Source organism: Falco biarmicus, chromosome 6 (assembly GCF_023638135.1).
Source record: "Falco biarmicus isolate bFalBia1 chromosome 6, bFalBia1.pri, whole genome shotgun sequence".
In the NCBI taxonomy this organism is placed as follows: Eukaryota; Metazoa; Chordata; class Aves; order Falconiformes; family Falconidae; genus Falco; species Falco biarmicus.
In genome coordinates, this window is record NC_079293.1 from 12,659,479 (window position 1) to 12,678,718 (window position 19,240).

Here is a 19,240-nt window from a genome sequence, read left to right on the forward strand (position 1 = left end):
AACTGCAATTTGTGGGGGTCAAGGTATATTGCAAGGACAGTGGAAAGACAAAACTTAGAAGCATCACTTGACTATTTTTAGCCAGTGTCTGGTAAGTGGTATAGTGTTTCAGGGACAGAATTCCTCTAAGTTTGTCTTTTCTGTCTAGATAACCATTTTTCATGAGTCATCAACAAATCCATTAAGCTCAGTCCTATTCATAACTCTGAAGAGGCTGTGTAGAAGTACTCTGAATGAAACTCTTCCCCCTGCACAACCTGTCCTGCCTCCAGAAGAGAGACACAAATATGTATCAACAGTTTCAATTATTCCTTCGGCTCACTGATCCATCTGCTTCAACAGGACCAACAATTGTTTAAAATGTTTCAAAGAAATTAAAGACAGCACCCCTATATCAAGAGCTGTATAAAACCTTAACTAGAAAGGAAGTACAGTGGCATGAACGTTCTTTCAGTTCTATGTTTAAGCCACAAAATTAAGTGCCTGGCTTGATAACTACTTTAATTCTGGACTATATTCAAGTCATACAACATTTCAAACATCAAAAACTTCACACAGGAAACTAAATTAGGAATATGAACAAATGGAGTTTGTAAATCAGAGGACTGGTTAGTTACAACAATTGGAAATACACAGGTAACGGCAGTTTATTTTTGAGATGAATGGCCTTTTTCTTGTCTAATAGCCAGTTGGCACAAGCTGTCTTGTAAGGTGACAAAGTAGAAGGATTGAAATTATTTGGCCTTATTAACGAACAGCAAATTACTATAAGTCTGACTTTTGACTGAAGAAGATTGTAAGAAGGTAAGGGTTTTTTTTCAAATTAATCATTTTACCATCATCATCTAATGTTTGGTATAATGCAAATGCTAAGTTATTAAACAAAATATAAGATTTAGATCACTGTGAAGTTACATACATACATAGTTGATGATTCTTCATGTAAAGTAACAGCAAGAGAAAAAGGAGATCACAAATGGCTTTTGGGGATTTGTTCCCCAAAACGGCACAAAGGCCTCCTATTAATCTTAGAAATGAGAGGATTTAAATAGAACACTTTCCTCATTAAAACACTTATTTTTAATACAAATAACCATTTAAATCAGTGTTTCATATTGAAACGTCTTTTAAAACAATTTTCCAAAGTTTGTATTCCTGACTTGGAAGTATTTTGCACCACAGATTACCCCCACCACCCTAACACTGCCCCGGCAAGCAGGATCATAACCAACTGCTGACCTGTCAGGAGAGCAGCTCCCGGTCCTCGGCTGGCAACCACACCTGCCATGCTCACACTTGGTTACCTAGAGCACACGCACACGTATACGGACGGCATATACAGAGCACACAGGACACTGCCACAGTACTCCTGCCAGCCTGGGGGATGCCAGCCTGCTGCAGCACACCCTTTGGAAAGTCAAGTCACTGCCCTAAGAATCAGAAATTACAGAGTTGGCACAGCCCTGACACATTCAGTAAGCTACAGCTTCAGAAATCAAGTTTACATTTGGCTAAGGAGTAGCGCTCTAATTCTACCCTGCCTGCTCACTTGTAAAGGGAAAGACTGCTTGTGTCAAGAGTTCAAACTGCAAGAATAAGGTGCACAAGCTGTCACTGCCTGTTAGAGCATTTGGTACTTTCTAAAAAAGACAAGGTTACATAGTCTATTACAGTACCGGTAGGAAGCTTCTGGAGCTGGTCTTGACTGCAATTTTTCCCTCGTCAGCAAGGAACTGCTAAAAGGCTTCCTGTTTTAAGTATACGATTTATATTCCTTTTATATGCAGAAATAAAAGGAAAACTGGGGAACAGTGAGTTCTTACAAAATATTTTTGTAAGTTGATAGCCAAGCATCAAGTAAAAGCATTACTGATAAGAAGAAAAAAAAGCATAAATCTATGCTACTCTGTTGGGATGTAGCAAGAGCCTCCCTGCATAGCCAGACACAGAATAAAGGTTATATAAGCATCTGCTGAAAAGAGTCTTCAGCCAGTAATTGCAGTTCTTCCTTGAATGATGACAAAAGCCTCAGAAATATGATTTTTTGGAAGATGGGTTTATGATATAGCCTTGTTTGCCATGAACTGGAACAAAAGATTACCTCCTATCTGAGAAAAAATATCCAGTAATTGCACTAATCACTTCCCTTTATCATTTTTACTCAAACATAACTGAAGAGACTCTGAAGTAAACACTCCCTAAACTACACAGCCTCTGCACAGCTCTCAGTGACTCCAGAGATACTCTCCCTCAAACATTCTGTATTACAAAGCAGGTAAATGCGCTTCCACGACCTCTCCCACGTGGACCTACATTTGAAAAAGAGGCAGAGAGAACCAGAGATCCAAGTCTGCAGACAAGAAGCAGTGCCGTATTTCAGGCTCTGGACTCTAGAAATAGAATGAAAACATCTGCAAAGACTGGCCAGTTAGTTTCTCGTACCAGTCTTCTCTGCTATACTGGTTTGTGCTGGGACAGAGTTTATTTTCTTCATAGCAGCCCATATGGCACGGTGTTTTGGATCTGTGAGCAAAAGAGTCGATAACACACCAGTGCCGTAGCTGTGGCTGAGCTGTGCCTGCACAGCTTCAAGGCCTTTCCTGCATCTCAGGCTGCCCCAGCAGCAAGCAGGCTGGGGAGAGGGGCAAGAGGTCTGTCAGAGAGCCTGTCTGCCTGCCCCCAAGCACAAATACATTGCAGTTCCCAGGCACAGCCGCCTACCGTGCAAATGCAACTCCATTCTTGGATGATCCCTGAGTTTTAGTGTAAGAACATTATCAATCTTCAGAGCAGCACCTGCTGCAGACCGCAGGGTATTACCAAAAGATCACAGGAAAGAACAGGCTAACGAGGACAGAGTCAAGCCTTCCCTCCACTTTAAACTCCAATGCAATGCACACAAATCCTTCCCACAAATCCTCAGGACTTGCATTCTAGGCTAACTACACCCCAAAAACTGTACTCTGGGATCCCAAAGTGTCAGCAAACAACTTGACCTTGGAGTGCTTCAATACCCATCCTTGTAGCTGGGTTTGGGCTGATCCACAAAACAAAGTATGTGTGCTCTCCAAAGTGCTTAAAACTTGTTCTTTGTAAGTTACAGCTACTGTATTTCCTCATTTAATAAAAGCTATAAAATAATTTAGGTGTGACTGGACATCCTGAGGTCATTTAGGCTAACTTAATGATCCAATCAGATTTAATTAGACCAGGCTGCCAAGGGCTTCATTCAGTTGTCTTGAACACCTCTGAAGTATGTTCCACCACCTCTCTGAGGAAAACTTGGTCCAGTATTTGACCACTTCATGGTTTAAAAAAAAAAAAAGCTTCTTTATATCCAGTAAGAATGCATCACACCACACAAGGCTGAAGCGTGCTTTGCATTTTTTCAAAGGCATTTTCTTGCTTCGTAGAACTATAGCAGTCTCCTCTGAGATGATACTAAATTAAATAACACAGCTAAGCATTCCAGCATACCAGACAAACATCAACACTCAGGTTTCATTAATCACCTACATGTGACTGGGAAAGGAAGAAAAAACATTTAAGTTGCATTCTCAACAGCTGTTTCAACTGGCTTTGCATTTCAAGAAAAATGGAAAGCAAGGGTGGTGGGTTTTTTTGGTGTAATTTATTTTTTCAAAGTGATTGCTACCTTCTGTAGTTGTAAGAAAAGAAGTTGTGGCTGTAAAGTAGCTTTCCTCGCAATATCATTTTCTTCAAAAGCCAGGACAAGAAGCTGAATACAATACCAAAGCACTTGGTTGCATTTTGTCTGGAATGCAAACTTGTGAGTAAGTGTTCAGAGTAGAATTAAGGTTGCTTGAGAAGTATCAGTTCTCCAAATATATTCCCAAAACTTTGCAAGATTCTCTATCAAAATCTGTTGTATTTTGAAAAAAAGTCTCATTTAAGATCAAACACTTGACAGAAGCTTTTTGCTGTGCAAACATATTTTTGGAGTAACATTTTTGAACAGGAACTCCATGAACACCTTAACTCCATGGAAATTGCAGTGAACGAGATAAGTGTGAAGGGACATTTAGCGTCATTTCTTTCATAAGCTGTTTGCTACAGGCTGCAGAACACCCAGAAAAGCAAACCAAAGCTACACAGTCTTTATTGGTAATGATAGTTACCTTTATTGAGAACACACAAGAGACCCTCAGCCATTTTGGTGGGTTAACCTCGGCTGGCCACCACACATCCACTAAGGCAGAGAAAATAAAATGAAGAAACTCATGGGTCAAGATAAAGGCAATTTAATACAGAAAAGCAGAGGCCATGTGCAGAAGCAAAAGGAAACAAGGATTTATTCTCTACTTCCAATCAGCAGGCAATGTCCATTTCCCGGGAAACAGGGCGTCTGCTGGGAGCCTCTGGGAAGCTGCTCTGGAAGACAAACATCTTAACGATGAATGCTTCCCTCCACCTCCTTTCTCTTAACTTTTTTTGCTGAGCACAACATTATGGTATGGAATATCCCTTTAGCCTGTTGGGGTCAGCTGTCCTGGCTACATCCTCGTTCAGCCTCTTGCCCACCCCAAGCCAAGTGCCCTTTGGAGCCACTTGGGAGGTTGGAGGGACAGCCTTGATGCTGCACTAGCACTGCTCAACAACAGCCAAGACAGCAGTGTCATCAACACCCTTCCAGCTACAAATACGAAGCGCAGCACTGCGAGGGCTGCTATGGGGGGAGTTAAAGTGAAGTCCATCCTAGTTAGACCCAATGCAACACTTCAGTACATTTACAGTTGTAAAACGAACCCACCTAGATATCACTTGGCAATGAGAACAAAGACTGAAAAGCCTATGCTCAACGTGTTATTGGCATTTCTCTTTGACTTAGCCGCTGCTTAGGAGGGGAGCTCAAATGCAAAGCACTTTGCCACTGCCAAGGTAAAGGGTGAACATCACATACAGCATTTGCCACATTTGAAGGGATGCTTTTGCCATCATCTACAGGTGACAGGCAACTGAACAAATATCCCGTAGGTACATAACCTAATGGGAAAAGCCAGTCCCTACACTTAGAAGCATCACTACTTTTTGGTGCGCTGTGTTTCTAGTAATTGTTATGAATGACTAATTTAAACCCAAATTAATTGAGCACACATTACATGAAGCTTATTTCAAAAGATCATTCAGTCCCAGTTACTACTCTGCCATGTTTTGAATCCACCTGCAAGTTCAGCTGCATTCAATCATTGTAGGTGAAACAATGAATCACTTCCATTTTCTTTTGAAGCAATTCCTATAGGACTACTACCTTTAATACTACTAATTAGAGTCCTGTACTATAAAGCTTTATTTCCATTCAAGCACTTCAGTATAACTGCATTACAGATTGTTATTCCCTCTTCCTTAAAAAGGAGATAGTACACAAGAACATGGCAATCGTTAGCCAAATCTGGAATGTCACATTCCTTTTCTTACCCATGCAAAAGGGACAGTTCCCTACTCCTCATCAAAAAAATCCCATTTTCTTACACAAAATTAGAGCCAGGCATAGCTTTCAGAAACAGAACTGCTCTTTTACCAAATCACAGCTGCAAAGTTAGTTGCTTGGCAACACTGCCTCCAAGTATCACAAGCTGTCCACAACTCCGCTCTGACAGTGACTGAACTACAACCTCTACCTCTCTTTCCTCTGCGGTCTATTGGAAGTAAATCCCTTCCCTCAAGAAAGAGCGTGGGCAACTGACAGTCTAGGTTTACCGAGATAGGCCTGTGTAATTTTCACTTCCCCCATAAAGCTTGTCACCATCTCCATAAAGTACAGAATTAGTGCTCTCTATAACCACATCTATCACAGAGTTGCCGCGCTAGAAGGTTCTCTGAACCTCCAGGTTCTTCCTCCTCTTCAGCCTGTGACCCCAGAACCCAAAAGCATCTGGCTCCTCTGGTCAAAGGAACATAGAACTACTTGTAAGTATTTTGCGTAAGCTGGAAACAACGCAGGAACTCAGGTTCTCTTGAATGGGTCAAGTTTCATAGCACCAAGCACGAGCTCCTTGACAGCACATACTCAAACATACAAGTTTATCACCTACTAAAAAGCAACAAGTGAGATGATGACAAGAGAATGGAAGATAAATAAGGCTTAGCATTATACCATATAAACAGTCTACTGTAAACAAAGATGAATATGAAATAGGTATCCATTCAAATCTGTTTGCCAAGTTTTCAAAGAAAATAAAGCAGTTGTGTGAATACTTTTTATGAAACCATTCAACAGAAATGTAAACAGTAATATTGCTCAAGCTCTCAGAAAACATTAATCAGATAAAAGGCCAGAATGGAAGGAGAACAGGAATCTGTAGTAGTTTTGCCCCAGTCTTCCAGAGGAGACAATTTTTAGCCATAATAGAGTTCCAACCAGCATTTTTAAGATCCAGGGAGCTTTCTGACACAAGCCATTAGTTATAAGCAACCTTCTACCATCTCTAGGAGGTCATTTAAGTTGCAAAGGTATTCTCCTAGCTAGACTTAAACAGCATTTCAGTCAAATACAAGACATTAGTAACCTTTCTACATAGCCACTCAAATCCCACTTGCTTCAAACGGCTAGATTTAGTCCTTTTTACCTCTATGCACAGACCACAATATTTCTGTATCGGTTATTTCAGGAAAAGTCAAGACTCTACTACAGTCTTTATTCACTGCTGTTTAATCACTTCCCTTTCTCATAAAGGATGTCAACTTTAAACATAAAAATCTACTTTTGATCTACATAGGCAGATGCTTGCACTAGGGAGAAAAGAAGAGAAAAAAAACATTTGTGGTATCTGCAGTGGGAATCCATACTGGCTTGTAAGTGATGCAACAGCTGAACTGGATCTGAAGTAGCTGAGGTTGGAAAGGACCCCTTGGAGATCACTTAGTACAACCACCCCCTGCTCAGAGCAGAGCAAACTACAGCAGGTTGCTTAGGGCTGCTGCCAGTCAGGTTCTGACTGTCTCCAGGGATAGAGACTCCATAACCTCTCCAGGTAACCTGCTCCAGTATTCAACCTCTCCTAGAGTAAAATAAAGTTTATTCTTATGTTTCAGTGGAATTTCCCGTGTTTCAATGTGTCAATTACTTCTTGGTCCTATCACCGGACACCACATACACATCTGCCTCCGTCAACTTTGCTCTCTGTCACAAGGTATTCATACACGTTGACAAGATCTCCCCAGTAGCCTTCTCTCCTCCAGGCTGAACAATCACAGCTCTCTCAGCCTCTCCTTGGATGTCAGGCACACTAACCTCTTCATCTTGGCGCCCCTTTGCTGGACTTGCTCCGGTCTGTCCATGTTTCTTTGTAATGTAGAGCCCAGAACTGGACACAGTACCACAGATGCAGTCTCACCAATGCTGAGCAAAGGAGAAGCATCACCTCCCTCCAACTGACTATGCTCTTCCTGAAATTCAATCCAAGATGTCGTTGGCTGCCTTTGCGGCACGGGTGCGTTACTGGCTCATGGCCAATTTGTGACCCACAGGATCCCCACCACCCCCTCCCTACAGACAGGGCTTTGCACTTCTCTTTGTTGAACTTCATATGGTACCTGTTGGCCCATTTTTTCTGCCTGTCCACTTTTATGCTCAAAGTAGCAGCACATCCACCTGGTTTATCAACCACTCCTCCCAATTTTGCATCACATCAAGCTTGCCAAGTGCAGTCTGCCCTCTCACACAGGTCATTAATGAAAACGTTAACCAGTATTGGCCTCAGTATCAGCCCCTGAGGTACACCAATAGTGACTAGCCTTCAGCTCAACTTTAAGCTGCTGATCACAGCTCTGAGCTTGGCATTTCAGCCATTTTCACTCAACCTCACATCTCTATCTAGACCACACTTCATCAGATTACCAATAAGTTACATGACAGTCTCAAAATCCTCATTCAAGTCAAGATAAAAATATCCCTTGCTCTCCTCATCCACCAAGCCAGTCATCTGGCTCGGTCATTGAAGAAGACTATCAGGTTGGTCAGGCATGACAGGCCCTTTGTTAATCCACACTGACTATTCTCCATCATTTTTTTTTCCTTCATATGTGTTTTCAGGATTATTTGCTCTGTCACCTTCCTAGGGACTGCGACAAAGTTGACTGGCCTGTGGCTTCCTAGATGTTCCTTCTTCCTCTTTTTGGAAAAGGCAATGACATTTGATTTCTTCTAGTCCTCAAGACACTCCCCAAGTCACCGTGACCTTACAGTGGCCTCGAAATGACACTGGCCAGCTCTACTGCACTCAAGGGTGCACCCCATTACAGCCCACAGACTTGTGCACATCTAGTTTCTGTAAACACTCCCAAACCTGACCCTCTGCTACTGAGAGTAAGCCTTCCTTGCCTGGAACTGCTGAATACAAGTCAAGGTGAAGAAAGCATTGAACGTCTCAGCCTTTTCCACATCCCTTATGACCAGGTCCCCGTCCCATTCAGCAGCAAGCCCACATTTCCTCCAGTCTTCTTTTTCCTGCTAATTATCTGTGTAAGTCCTTCTTGTTGCCATTCACATCCCTTGCCAGATTCAACTCCATGTTGACATTGGCTTTCCTACCTAGACATATCCTTGCATGCCTGGACAGTGTCTCCACATTACCTGTTTACTGAGATGTGCCACACTAGAGCTTAAAGTCATCATCAACCAGCTCTCCTGGACCTCTCTATTCTCCAGTACCATCTCCCAAATGATTCTTCCAAGCAGATCCCTAAACAGAACTAAGCCCTCTCTCCTGAAGATCATTATTGTGATCCTACTCTTTGTTTTCTTCTCTCCTGTTCAGATCCCAAATTCTTCGATCTCATGGTCGCTGCAGACAAGACTACTCCTAACCTTTACATCCTCAACCTGTCCTTCCCTTTTTTTTTTTTTCCGTAAGTAACAGGTCCATCTAGAGCATCTTCCTTCATCCTCATCCACTTGTATTGAGATATGGTCATCAGTGCATGCCAGAAGCCTCCTAGATTACTTGTTCCCCGCTGAGCTGTCCCTCTAGAAAATAGGGTGGTTCAAGTCCCCCGTGAGCATCAAGGCCTGTGAATGTTAGGCTTGAGTTGTTAGAGGAAGGACTCATTACTACTTCTTTTCTGATCAGGTGGTCTAAAGCAGACACCCACACCATCACCCACCACGATCTGCCCTCTGATCCTGATCCATAAGCTCTCAAATAGCTCATGGGCCATCTCTAGGCAAAGCTGCGTGCAGGCCCACTGCCAAGAAAATGGCAGCTTCCCCTTATCAGCATCTCAGCCTGCCCTTCCCAAAGCTATCCCTGTACCTACCCACTGCAGTCCTCCAGTTGTGCAAACTATGCCACTCTGTAATGCCACTAAAATCATAAGCTCAGTCTTTACTCATCTTTATTCTCCCACAATATCTGAAAACAATTTGTTGTTGACAGTACAGTGAAGATGGATTCAGCTAGTCATGCGTTCAACTCCTCAAGTGTTACCCTTTAAGTAGCTCAACCTGACAGTAAGATATCGCTTAAAAACTTTACCTGCTCACAAGCAAAGTCATTAACTCTTGGGGAATGTAGTTGTGGCCACAAGAAAACAATACAAAGCATCTCAGTTCCTAATGCAAAGCTGAATCATGCTCAAGTGAACCTTAGTGAGCCAGCTGACAATGCAACACCTGAGCTAAATTAACTGGTGACTACTCCCTGAGTAATGGCTGATAATTGACTCTTTAAATCCTACAGGAAGCATGAATTAAAGAGGGAATCACTCCTCCAGGAAAAAAGTACCTCCCTAGAAGCCTATTTATCACATACATATATCTAATTGCTTCCTCTGTACTGTTGACAAGGACTTCTTAAGGCAGCAGCACAGTTACTCTTTCTTTACAGCATTCAGACCAAAGAGGACAAATTCACAAGACACTGTTAGTTGTCAGTTCCACAAAAGAAGATTTAGGAACAAAGCAAAGATCAACAGCTGGTATCAGCAGCATCCTGCAGGGGCATCTTTTCCATGTCACTAAGGACTGATAGAACCACAGCTTGGGTATCATTAGGAGACACACACCAGTAGCCCCTGACTAGAAGAACCAGGGTGTCTTGCACTTCAAAAAGCAAGAACATGGTCTCATCAATACAAATAATCACTTTTCTGGAACTGTCCCACCTTTATGGTCAACACAAAGCAAACAGCTTAGACTGCTCCACATTTAGAAGTATAGACCTTGGCAAATTAAGCATGTATGGATTTCTGCATCTGTAGTCCACCTTAAAGAACCTAAAAAGTTACAATATAATAAAAAACCCAAGTCCCACAAATATTTTTATTAGTAGTCACAGAGAAATTTAAGTTGAAAGGGACCTCCAGGGGTCATCTAGCCCAGCCTCCTGTCAAAGCAATGCTAACTTCAAAGCTAAATCATGCCACTTTGGGTCTCATTCAATCAAGTTCAGTTAAGTCCTGAGGAAAGGAAACTGCACCCACAAATACCATTTTAAGGACTTTGATAAAAAGCCTTCAGGCTACACACACAATTTCAACAGCAGGAACCTGTATTTGCAAACAACCCTGTTCTATTACAAGCTAAAGAGATTTCCTGTGACTTCAGAATATTTTCTGCCCTATTAGAGTCAGGAGATTGAAACAAATCCCTTCCTTACAGGCAGAAAACACACCACTAGAGTCACCCAATACTGCAACACTCTGTCCACGCACAAGTTTCAGGCTAAAGCTGCCATGCTTTTCTTCCACCAGCAAAAGTGGTGTCTTAAGAACTCTTTCTTGGGTGAGACAATTAATGGTAGCTGCTGTTGAGGCCCTGAGAGCTATTTCCTAACAAAGTTTCAGTCTCACACAGCTGGTGTCAGTCATGGGTAAAACTGGATAGAACAAAGAGAGTATCAGGAAAGCTTTATTTAGTAGCAGGGAAGCAGGGGAAAAAATTCTGGTGATACTGTGTCAGGAGAGACCAAAGGGAGTTTCTGGTCCCTTAAGGTCTTTGAAGGCACTATCCTTCAAAAAGAGGCCAGAAAAATAACACTAAGTAGCAGATGATCACTAGGATACATAGTTCCTTGCTGTTATTAGAGGTCAAGATAGATCATTCCAGTTGCCAAGCTTAAGCAAGACTCACCGTGAATCAAAGCAGCTTGCCTTCGTTATTCCTTGTGGAAGGGTATCACAAAGCCTCACTGGACAACCTCCAGTTGTATCTGTTGATTCATATTCTATGCTGTTATGCTCTTATGATCTTTACCAACCTGCTTTCACAGCAGCAATACCAACTTTGCAACAGAATTCCACAGAGAAGTACCAACAGTCGCTTAATCCAAGTAACCTGAAGTTACACCTGATATTTGCAACTATATTCACTGGCACAAGATATCCACAGCGCAGTAATCAGCTCCTGGTTGGTTACTACTCTGTGTCTGAGCTTCAGCATGGGGCCAGAAGTCGCACTTGAGCTGACATGTGGAACTGACCTCCAACATAAACTGTGTTCCATTTCCCCTGGTGTCCTACTTCAGCAGCCTCTCCACCTTAGGAGAGGGACAGAGAAGATCTTCACCTGAGGACATGCAGCAGAGCCAGTGCCTTATCCTAGAGCAAGCCAATACTGCTGATGAGCTGTTCCAAAGCTTTCTTATGACAGTCAGAGGCAAAAGCTGAAGCCCTGCACAGGCTGAAGCCATGGGCTATAAGAGTTATCCATTTGCTTTAGGTTAATGTCTCAGGAAGAAGTACACTATTAAATTATACAGGCAAATCTAATACAGTGAGAATACCGGCCATCAAAACAAGCAAACAGCAAAGGCAGCTTCACAAAAAGTGATGTTCACGTACATTTAAGTTGGTCTTCTGGCCACAGAAGAGACCATATGCAAGACCTAATTGCCCACCAAAAAAACTGAGTCTGAACAGCTATAAACATACCTGGAACATTCCGGATTTGTTTCAATAGCTACTTTGCCCATTTCAATTTAAACTAGATTCTTTTCCTCCCCCACTGCCAGGAGACTTTGTGTTTGAGATTGGCAGCTTGCGAGAGAAGTTGAAGTTAATTTTACCTGAAGCCAACACTGTATTAATCTGTTCTGACTACACAAATTTCAGTACTGCAACCTTTCTTTTTTAGTGTCTCCCCACACTCCTAAGAGCCTGTACCTGCCACTCTTCGGACAGAAAAGACTGAGTCTTCAGTCACATAAAGACATCCAAGGACTGTATAGTACAGCTATAACTATTTATTACAATATTAATGCAAATACTTTTCAAAGTAAACCAATTCTAATCTGGCTGAACAAGCAACAGTGTTAACGTGGCTCTTTGTACTAGGATTCTGGTAAGAGATCATTTAACCAGGCTTCACGCACTACCAGGCATGAAATAAGTAAACACTGGGGGGGGGGGGGGGCACAACAGGGACAAAAAAAAAACAACCGTAACACCTCTCCCAATACAGAAATATATTCCCCTTTTCTGAAGGCCCAAGACATCTGCAATTGCACATAGAAAGGTTTGCAAGTTTCCAATTAAGTTACTTTAACATTGTTACAGTTAAAATTAAAGCAATTGACGATTCAGGTAATTGCCTTCTTGACAGAGATGAATTTACAAGCAGACTTCAGTAGTCAATCCATCCGTACTAAAGCCAGCATCCAAACGCAAGCACAGACAGCAAAGGTATGCTAGAGATTATTCACACTGGTTTCAAACATACCTCTTTTGTTCAAACATTGTTAGGAACAGTAATTGGAGTCTTATGGTCCACACTTGCAGACACAGTCATATTAGACCAAGATTGATTGCCTTCAGTTTACTTTAGAGGTCTACTTGCTTAAATGGCTAGTCCTTTGACACTGCTGAATACTTTGTCCCCTTCTAATAAAGAGCATCTCCTTTTGTGCTTCAACTTCCAAGCATTTGATTCAGTATTGTTTAATATCAGCACACAAATAATACCAGCCTTGCTGCCAAGAAATAACACAAGCCTAGGAGACTTCTAACATGTTACAACTGGGTACTAAGTACATAGAATTAGCAAATTATAACCCCTATAATCCAAAAGCTGATGACTGAAGCTAACAGTTTTTGATTTTGGCTCCATTTGACAGACCTCAAAGAAGTGTTATTCCTCAAGAGATTCAAACGTCAGTACTGGAACAACAATAAAAATTCATTTAGTCTCCTTCTACAGTGAAAGGGAAAAGGTCCTCGTGCTTTACAACAGCGTTCAGCATACTCTTCACAGACAGACAGACCCATAGCTATTTTTTTCTCCAAGACCCTTCCAATTCCTGCTAGCTTTACCTAGTTACACACACAAAAGGAACACAACAAAGTTTCAGTTGCTTATCTCTTTCAAAAATTCAGTATTACTTCAGTTACTACCAAATGCCTTACTACCACTTACAAATATTGGAAACAGCAGTATAACTTCTTCCCAGTAGTACAACACAAGGCAGCAGATGTCTTTCCTATGCAGATGCCTGTTCAGATAGGTATGTGAAGAACAGTCATTGCACAGACAAGCAATGCCTTGTCAAATGTCATTCCAACTTCCTCACTCTTTCAAAAGTCTTAGTGATTACAGAGGCTGTTCCAGAACCTTTGATTTTTAGGCTTCATCCCCACAGAGGCATCTAGTCTTTCGCTCCAAGACTTAGAGTTTGAAGGTGACATACGGCAACTACAGTACGGCCCTGCAGCAGGTAGTTTCCAACACATTTTAGCAGTGATGGTCACCTTCATAGCAGTTGTTTTAACAGTTAAAAGGCAAATACAGAATTAAAAGCACTTCCAGAAACTGTTGCCAGAGTCAGCAATCTTAGTTATTGCTTAATGCTTACTCTGGCAGATGTGTCCTCAGATGCATTCTCCACCTTCGGAAAGACTTGCAGAACAAAGCTGTCTAATGTATCTGCATACCTCATACTTAAAAAATAGGCCAGAAACCAAAGGATGGGTTTGTTCTTGATACAAGACCACTATTAATGACAGCAAGATTATTTTGAGGAAGGCCAAGAGGTAGCTTTTTTAATTCTTACACAGAGCAAGCATGCAATAATATAGGAAAGATGCACGCTTGAACTTCCTCACAAACAATGCAAATAGTGGTCATAATTAGAGCAAGAAGAGACAAGTCGTTAATTTAGGAGTGAATCAGTAGCAGGACAGCAGCAAGTTCTGATGATCACCTTTTTGATGAGAGAAGTACAAGCCAGCAGAGAAGCCTTAATGATATGAAGGAAGAGTTCAGCAGTGGCATTACAGTAGATACAATCAAAGTAGTGAGTGATAAATACACAAATAGGACCACATTAAGTTTTTTAGGGTCAGAAGGATAAGATTCTAAATTATATCTAGCTACATAAGGATTCCCATAGCCTCAAACAACATCATTTAAATAGATATACAAGTACAGTCCGCAAGACTTCAGCATCCCTTAAATGTGACTGAACAGAAGCCTAGAGTAAATGTAATACCTCGGGTTTAAGAGAGACTGCAACAGTGACAGGAAGGAATTCGTGACGATAGCCTCCTAGCTGGCAATTCAGCATGGGTTCTTAACCAAACCTATCTGAAAGATGGTACTGAAAACAATGGGTTTAAGTGTTGGCAGAATAAATCCCAAGATACAACGGCAACTCAGTTAACAGAGTTAATCATGAAGATAATGTTATCCAACAACTAAGTGAACAGGAAGAAAACAAAAAATGAATTCAGGGGTTCCCACTGAGCAACACAAAGGAGAATGTCAAAGGAGCAAAGCTCACACAAAAGTAACAGAAACTGAAGCAGACAGCATTTCAAAGAAAAAAAGAATCAAGTTACATCAGCAAAAGGAAGAACATACATTCTGAACTAGGACTGACACCAGAGAAGTCCTAAATATTTAGTCACAAACAGCTTCACATTTGTGTCTGCAGAACCCAGGATGAAGAAAATCTCTAGTGGAACTGGCAATAGGGAACTCCAGGCTAACGATAAACACGACCAGAGATGAAAGAGATGCTGTTCGTGATGCAAGAGGTGAAGGAGACTGTCACAGTCTGGGGAAAGCCATGCAGACAGCTGAAAGCCTCTGGTTATCTCGTAGAGAGCCATGTTTAAAAATTGCTGTCTCAGATATTACTGCATACCAGGACTAGCAAAACTACAACTTTGCCAGACACCTGCAAGCCACGAGCACTCAACCCCCATGGATTAAGTGTGTAACATTAAGAAAACAACAGCTGGCTTCAACTGAAAAAAAGTATCCTTCACTTTTCCTCTTATTTGGGTCAAGAAGAAGTTTCAACAACAGCTGATATAATGAAGAGTTCAACAGTGGCACCATATGTTCATGACAAGCTCCATTTTCAACTTAAAAACTGATCACAATTTCTCTTCTGAAAGTATACAGAAATCTAGACTTCAGGGTATAGTGGCGGCATCTCAATATTGTTCATACAGCTCCCCTTCCTAGAAGAAAACTTCCTAAACTTAAGGATAGGAATCTACAGTGTGTCCATATACAACCATCTCTCAATCAAGTGCCTCTAGAACAGCTGCAACTAAGATACATTTATCATTCCACACTCTCCCCTCCAGCAATAAGAAAACCATACACTTAACTACAGGAGTACAGGCAAAGGCAGATGGCACTATGAAGCTAATACAATACAAGATTTAAAATAGGAATTGCCAGAACAGGATAAGGCAAGTGCAAATCAAACTTCAAGGGAGAAAGAAAGAAAAGAACATCCTCAATACTGTAAGCTCACATTGCACCACACTGTTTTCATGTCAGCTTTCCCTGGGGACAGGGTGAAAGCAAGTCATGCCTCCGGCATACGAAGAGGCAGCAAGGGAGAAGTGGGGTTGAGCAAAAAAAGAAAACAGAGAAGCCTTCAGAAGTGCAGTCAGATTTTAGTAAGGTAACCAAGTAAAATAATTTACAAGGAAGATGAAAACTGCATTACAGGTACTAGCAGAAGAGAGTCTGGTCAAGAGATTGGTAGGTCCTCCAGAACCTGAACAGAAAAAAATCCAAACTCAAGACACATCAAAGCTCTAACTTATGAAAGAAAGCTCTTGTGACAGCAGAAAGATATGAAAGTATCAAAGAACAGGACAGTGGATAAAGATACGCAATAACAAAAATACAAGGAAGAAGCTGAAAGCATTAGCATTGCTGAACTAGTGAAATATACCAAGGACTATGGAGAGTTACAAAATACTTTGACCATGGTTAGAAACAGGGAACTCTGAAGACAGGTCAAAAATTAGTTGGAGGATTCCAGACTGATCTTGAGCAGCCCAGCTCCAAGGCCTATGCTATGGAACAACACACATACGGAATTCCACCAGTAAGCAACTCTGAGCAGCATTCAGCATGAAAAATCTATAGTGCCAACAATACACAAAACATATAAACATGATCTTTCCAGAAAACCACTGATAGAAGTCCTGTACATAACAACCAGAAGACTGGGGACAAGGATAGCTATGCTACAAAATGATTAAGAATTACTTGCAAAATACAAAGATCTATTATCTTTGGTGTAATCGACATTATATACTACTTCGGGCTATATACTAGGAAAATAGAATCTTATTGCTGATGTATCAAACAGCATTGCATAAGGCGGTGCATGATTTATATGGCCAAAAAGTAGCATGTGCAGATTGGGAAGGGAAATTACAAACATCACGTCATCCCTGGTTGCTCAAACTACCTTCACCATACTTAACCTCCAGCTGAGGTGGAGAAGGGCTGAACAACGCGGTTCTGGAGCTAGTCACACAACGCAAACACCTGGTCATTATTCAGCAAGTATTATACTTAAAAGAATAACTTACTGTGCAGTCATCTTATTTAAGGTAACATCATAATGAATCGACTCTAGACGAAAGAGGGATGCACTACGTTTTTCCATTTAAAAGCCACAGAATCAAAGGTAAGTAGAAACGCAAATATCTATCTACTTTTGTGTGGCATAAAACTAATGGACTAAAGAGTGGGAAATTTGACAGCAATATAATTTCAAAATTCCACTCATCACCAAAGCTAGCCCTGTGACACATTTGACTAGACACCGGCATCCAGATTCAAAGAGCCTGGCACTTACATGACCGAGTCAACATCGGAGGGCACTGTTCTGGGCACTCCAAGCTCTGCCCATCCGGCACCTACCCCCCGCCTCAGCCGGTCGCGTCCCGAAGGCCCACTGCCACAGCCCGCTCCCGATCGATACCTGGCAGCGCAGGAAGAGGACGCGGCAGTGAAACTTCAGGAAAGGGCTAGGCCGGTCAGTGCGCGCCGCCTCGGCGGAGGGGCTCCTCACTCGGAACAGCGAGGCTACAGCTCAGGCGGCGGAGAAGCGGACATCGGCCCACAAGGCAACCAGAGGCTGCCTGCCTGCCACCGCCGCTCGCCCCGAGCCGCGCCGGCTCCTGCTGTCGCCCCTCCGGGTCCCGTGTCGGGCGGGGGCCGGTCACCGCCACCGGCAGGGCGTCCCCGGCAGCGCCCCGCCACCCCTGCGGACGTGGAGCGGGGCGGGGTGGCGGCGCCCCTCCCCGGGCCGAGCCGCCGGGCCCCAGCCCCGGGCCCCCGCCGAGGCAGGCGCGGGCGGACACGCACCGGGCCCGCCGGCAGCGCCGCACCTGGCCCGGCCCGGCCGCCCGGCCCGGCCGCCCCCCCCGCCCAGCGGCCGCCCGCCCCGCCGTACCCTTGGCCTCGCAGTCCGCGCAGTACTTGTTGTCCTCCTCCCGCAGCAGCTTGGCCAGGATGGCCTGGTGCTGCTCGTTCTGCTTCTGCGCCTTCTCCCGGCAGGAGCGTGTGGCCATGGCGGCGAGCGGCTCCACGCGGGCGAGCGGCGGCGGCGGGGCTGGGGCTGGAGCGGAGCCGGGGCGGGTCGGCACCGCTCGGGACGCGGCGCTCCGGCCCTGGCGCAGCCACGGGAACCGGCGGCCGCGAGCCCGACTTCCTCAACCGGAACTACTTACGCCCGCAGACGCATCCGCCTCCCTCCCCTCCGCCCACCCACCCTCGCGCGCGCACACGCCCACGGCGGCCCTGCGGCGGGAGTGAAAAATAGTCCTTCGGGTCCTGATACCGCCCCGACACGTCGCCCTTCCTCGGAGGGGTGACAAAGGGCGGCGGATGAGGCGCCCCTCTCTGCCCTGACGTGGCTTTGCGGGGCACGGAGGGGTGTCCGGGAGCACGAGAGTCACCGCGAGAGCAGCTGTATCCATCCGCCGGCGGGTGACCCCGCCCTCTAGGTAGTGCTCGCGGGAAGGGCGGGGCTCGGCGCGAGCCGCCGCACCTGGGCGGGCGGGGCGGCCCCGAGGGCGGCCTGAGGGAGCGCGCGCCCCGCCCCGCCCCGCCCCGCCCAGGCTGCCCCGGCGGGGCTGTGGGGCTGGCGGGGTCGCGGCGCCGGGCGCGGAGCGGGGGCAGCGGGACGCGTTCCTTCCCCGGGCAGCCGCGCTGTTCCCGCCCGTGCGCGGCGGCCGGGGCGCCGGAGTCCCGCCTGTAGCCTCGGGGTTCTCTGTACGGGCCGGTGCCGCTGCCCTCGGGCCCCGCCGGCCGCAGACCCGCCCGCAGATCCGCCTGCCTCCGCCTCAGCCCGCGGGGCAGCCCCAGGCAGGGCGCCCGCCTGGGCCGGGCTGCCCGCAACATGGCGACAGCAGCCACCTGCCCTGGGCGCGGGCGGCCTAGGCTCGGCGCTTTGTCTGTGGGAAGGTGGATCTGCGCTTTCCGCTGTTAATAGCAACCATTTTGCCCTCGGGCTGTGGGGTGGCCGGCAGTCTGTACCTCTCCAGGTGGCAACGCACGTGTCCTTGGGGCAGGTGCCTCCAGCCCAGTGCCGGGGGTGGGTGGGGGCGGGGGAAGCTGTTGCAGCCTCTTGACTGAATGGGCACTGCCATAGCATTAATTTGCCCTCTGAATCTTGTCCCAGAGTTTCTGTCTCTAAGAAAGCATTATGGGCAGCAGAGACCTTGCAGCGAGGCGACCGGTGCTTTATGGCTCCCGCTGAGGTGCTGTGAGGCTCTGAGGAAGGTAGAGTTGGATCCCGGGGCTGCTCTGAGTTGGACCCCAAGTACCTGCAGAAGACGTAGCCCAGGCTGACTTTCTGTGACCGAGGCTGTGCACCTCTACACTTTTCCCCTCTTAAGTACCATGTCTCTAGTCTCCCCTTTCTCCATTTTGTCCTTTTGCCTCTGCTGAGTACTGTTGAGCCTGTTCACCAGTAGCATCCTTTTTGTCAGCTCATTTCTAGCTTGCTTTATTATTTTTTTT

At 44.8% G+C, this 19,240-nt stretch overlaps 1 protein-coding gene across 5 annotated transcripts in view; it reads right to left on the bottom strand.

The window, feature by feature from the left end:
- Nucleotides 1-17,942, bottom strand: part of SMAP1 (small ArfGAP 1) — a 96,066-nt gene extending 78,124 nt beyond the window's left edge. For all 5 annotated transcript variants that reach the window (XM_056342403.1, XM_056342402.1, XM_056342401.1 and 2 more), the window contains exon 1: nucleotides 17,670-17,942. In XM_056342403.1, the coding sequence (XP_056198378.1) occupies nucleotides 17,670-17,787 (118 nt within the window). In that variant the 5' untranslated portion in view covers nucleotides 17,788-17,942. The remainder of the gene's footprint in view (nucleotides 1-17,669) is intronic.
- Between the last annotated feature and the right edge of the window lie 1,298 nt (nucleotides 17,943-19,240).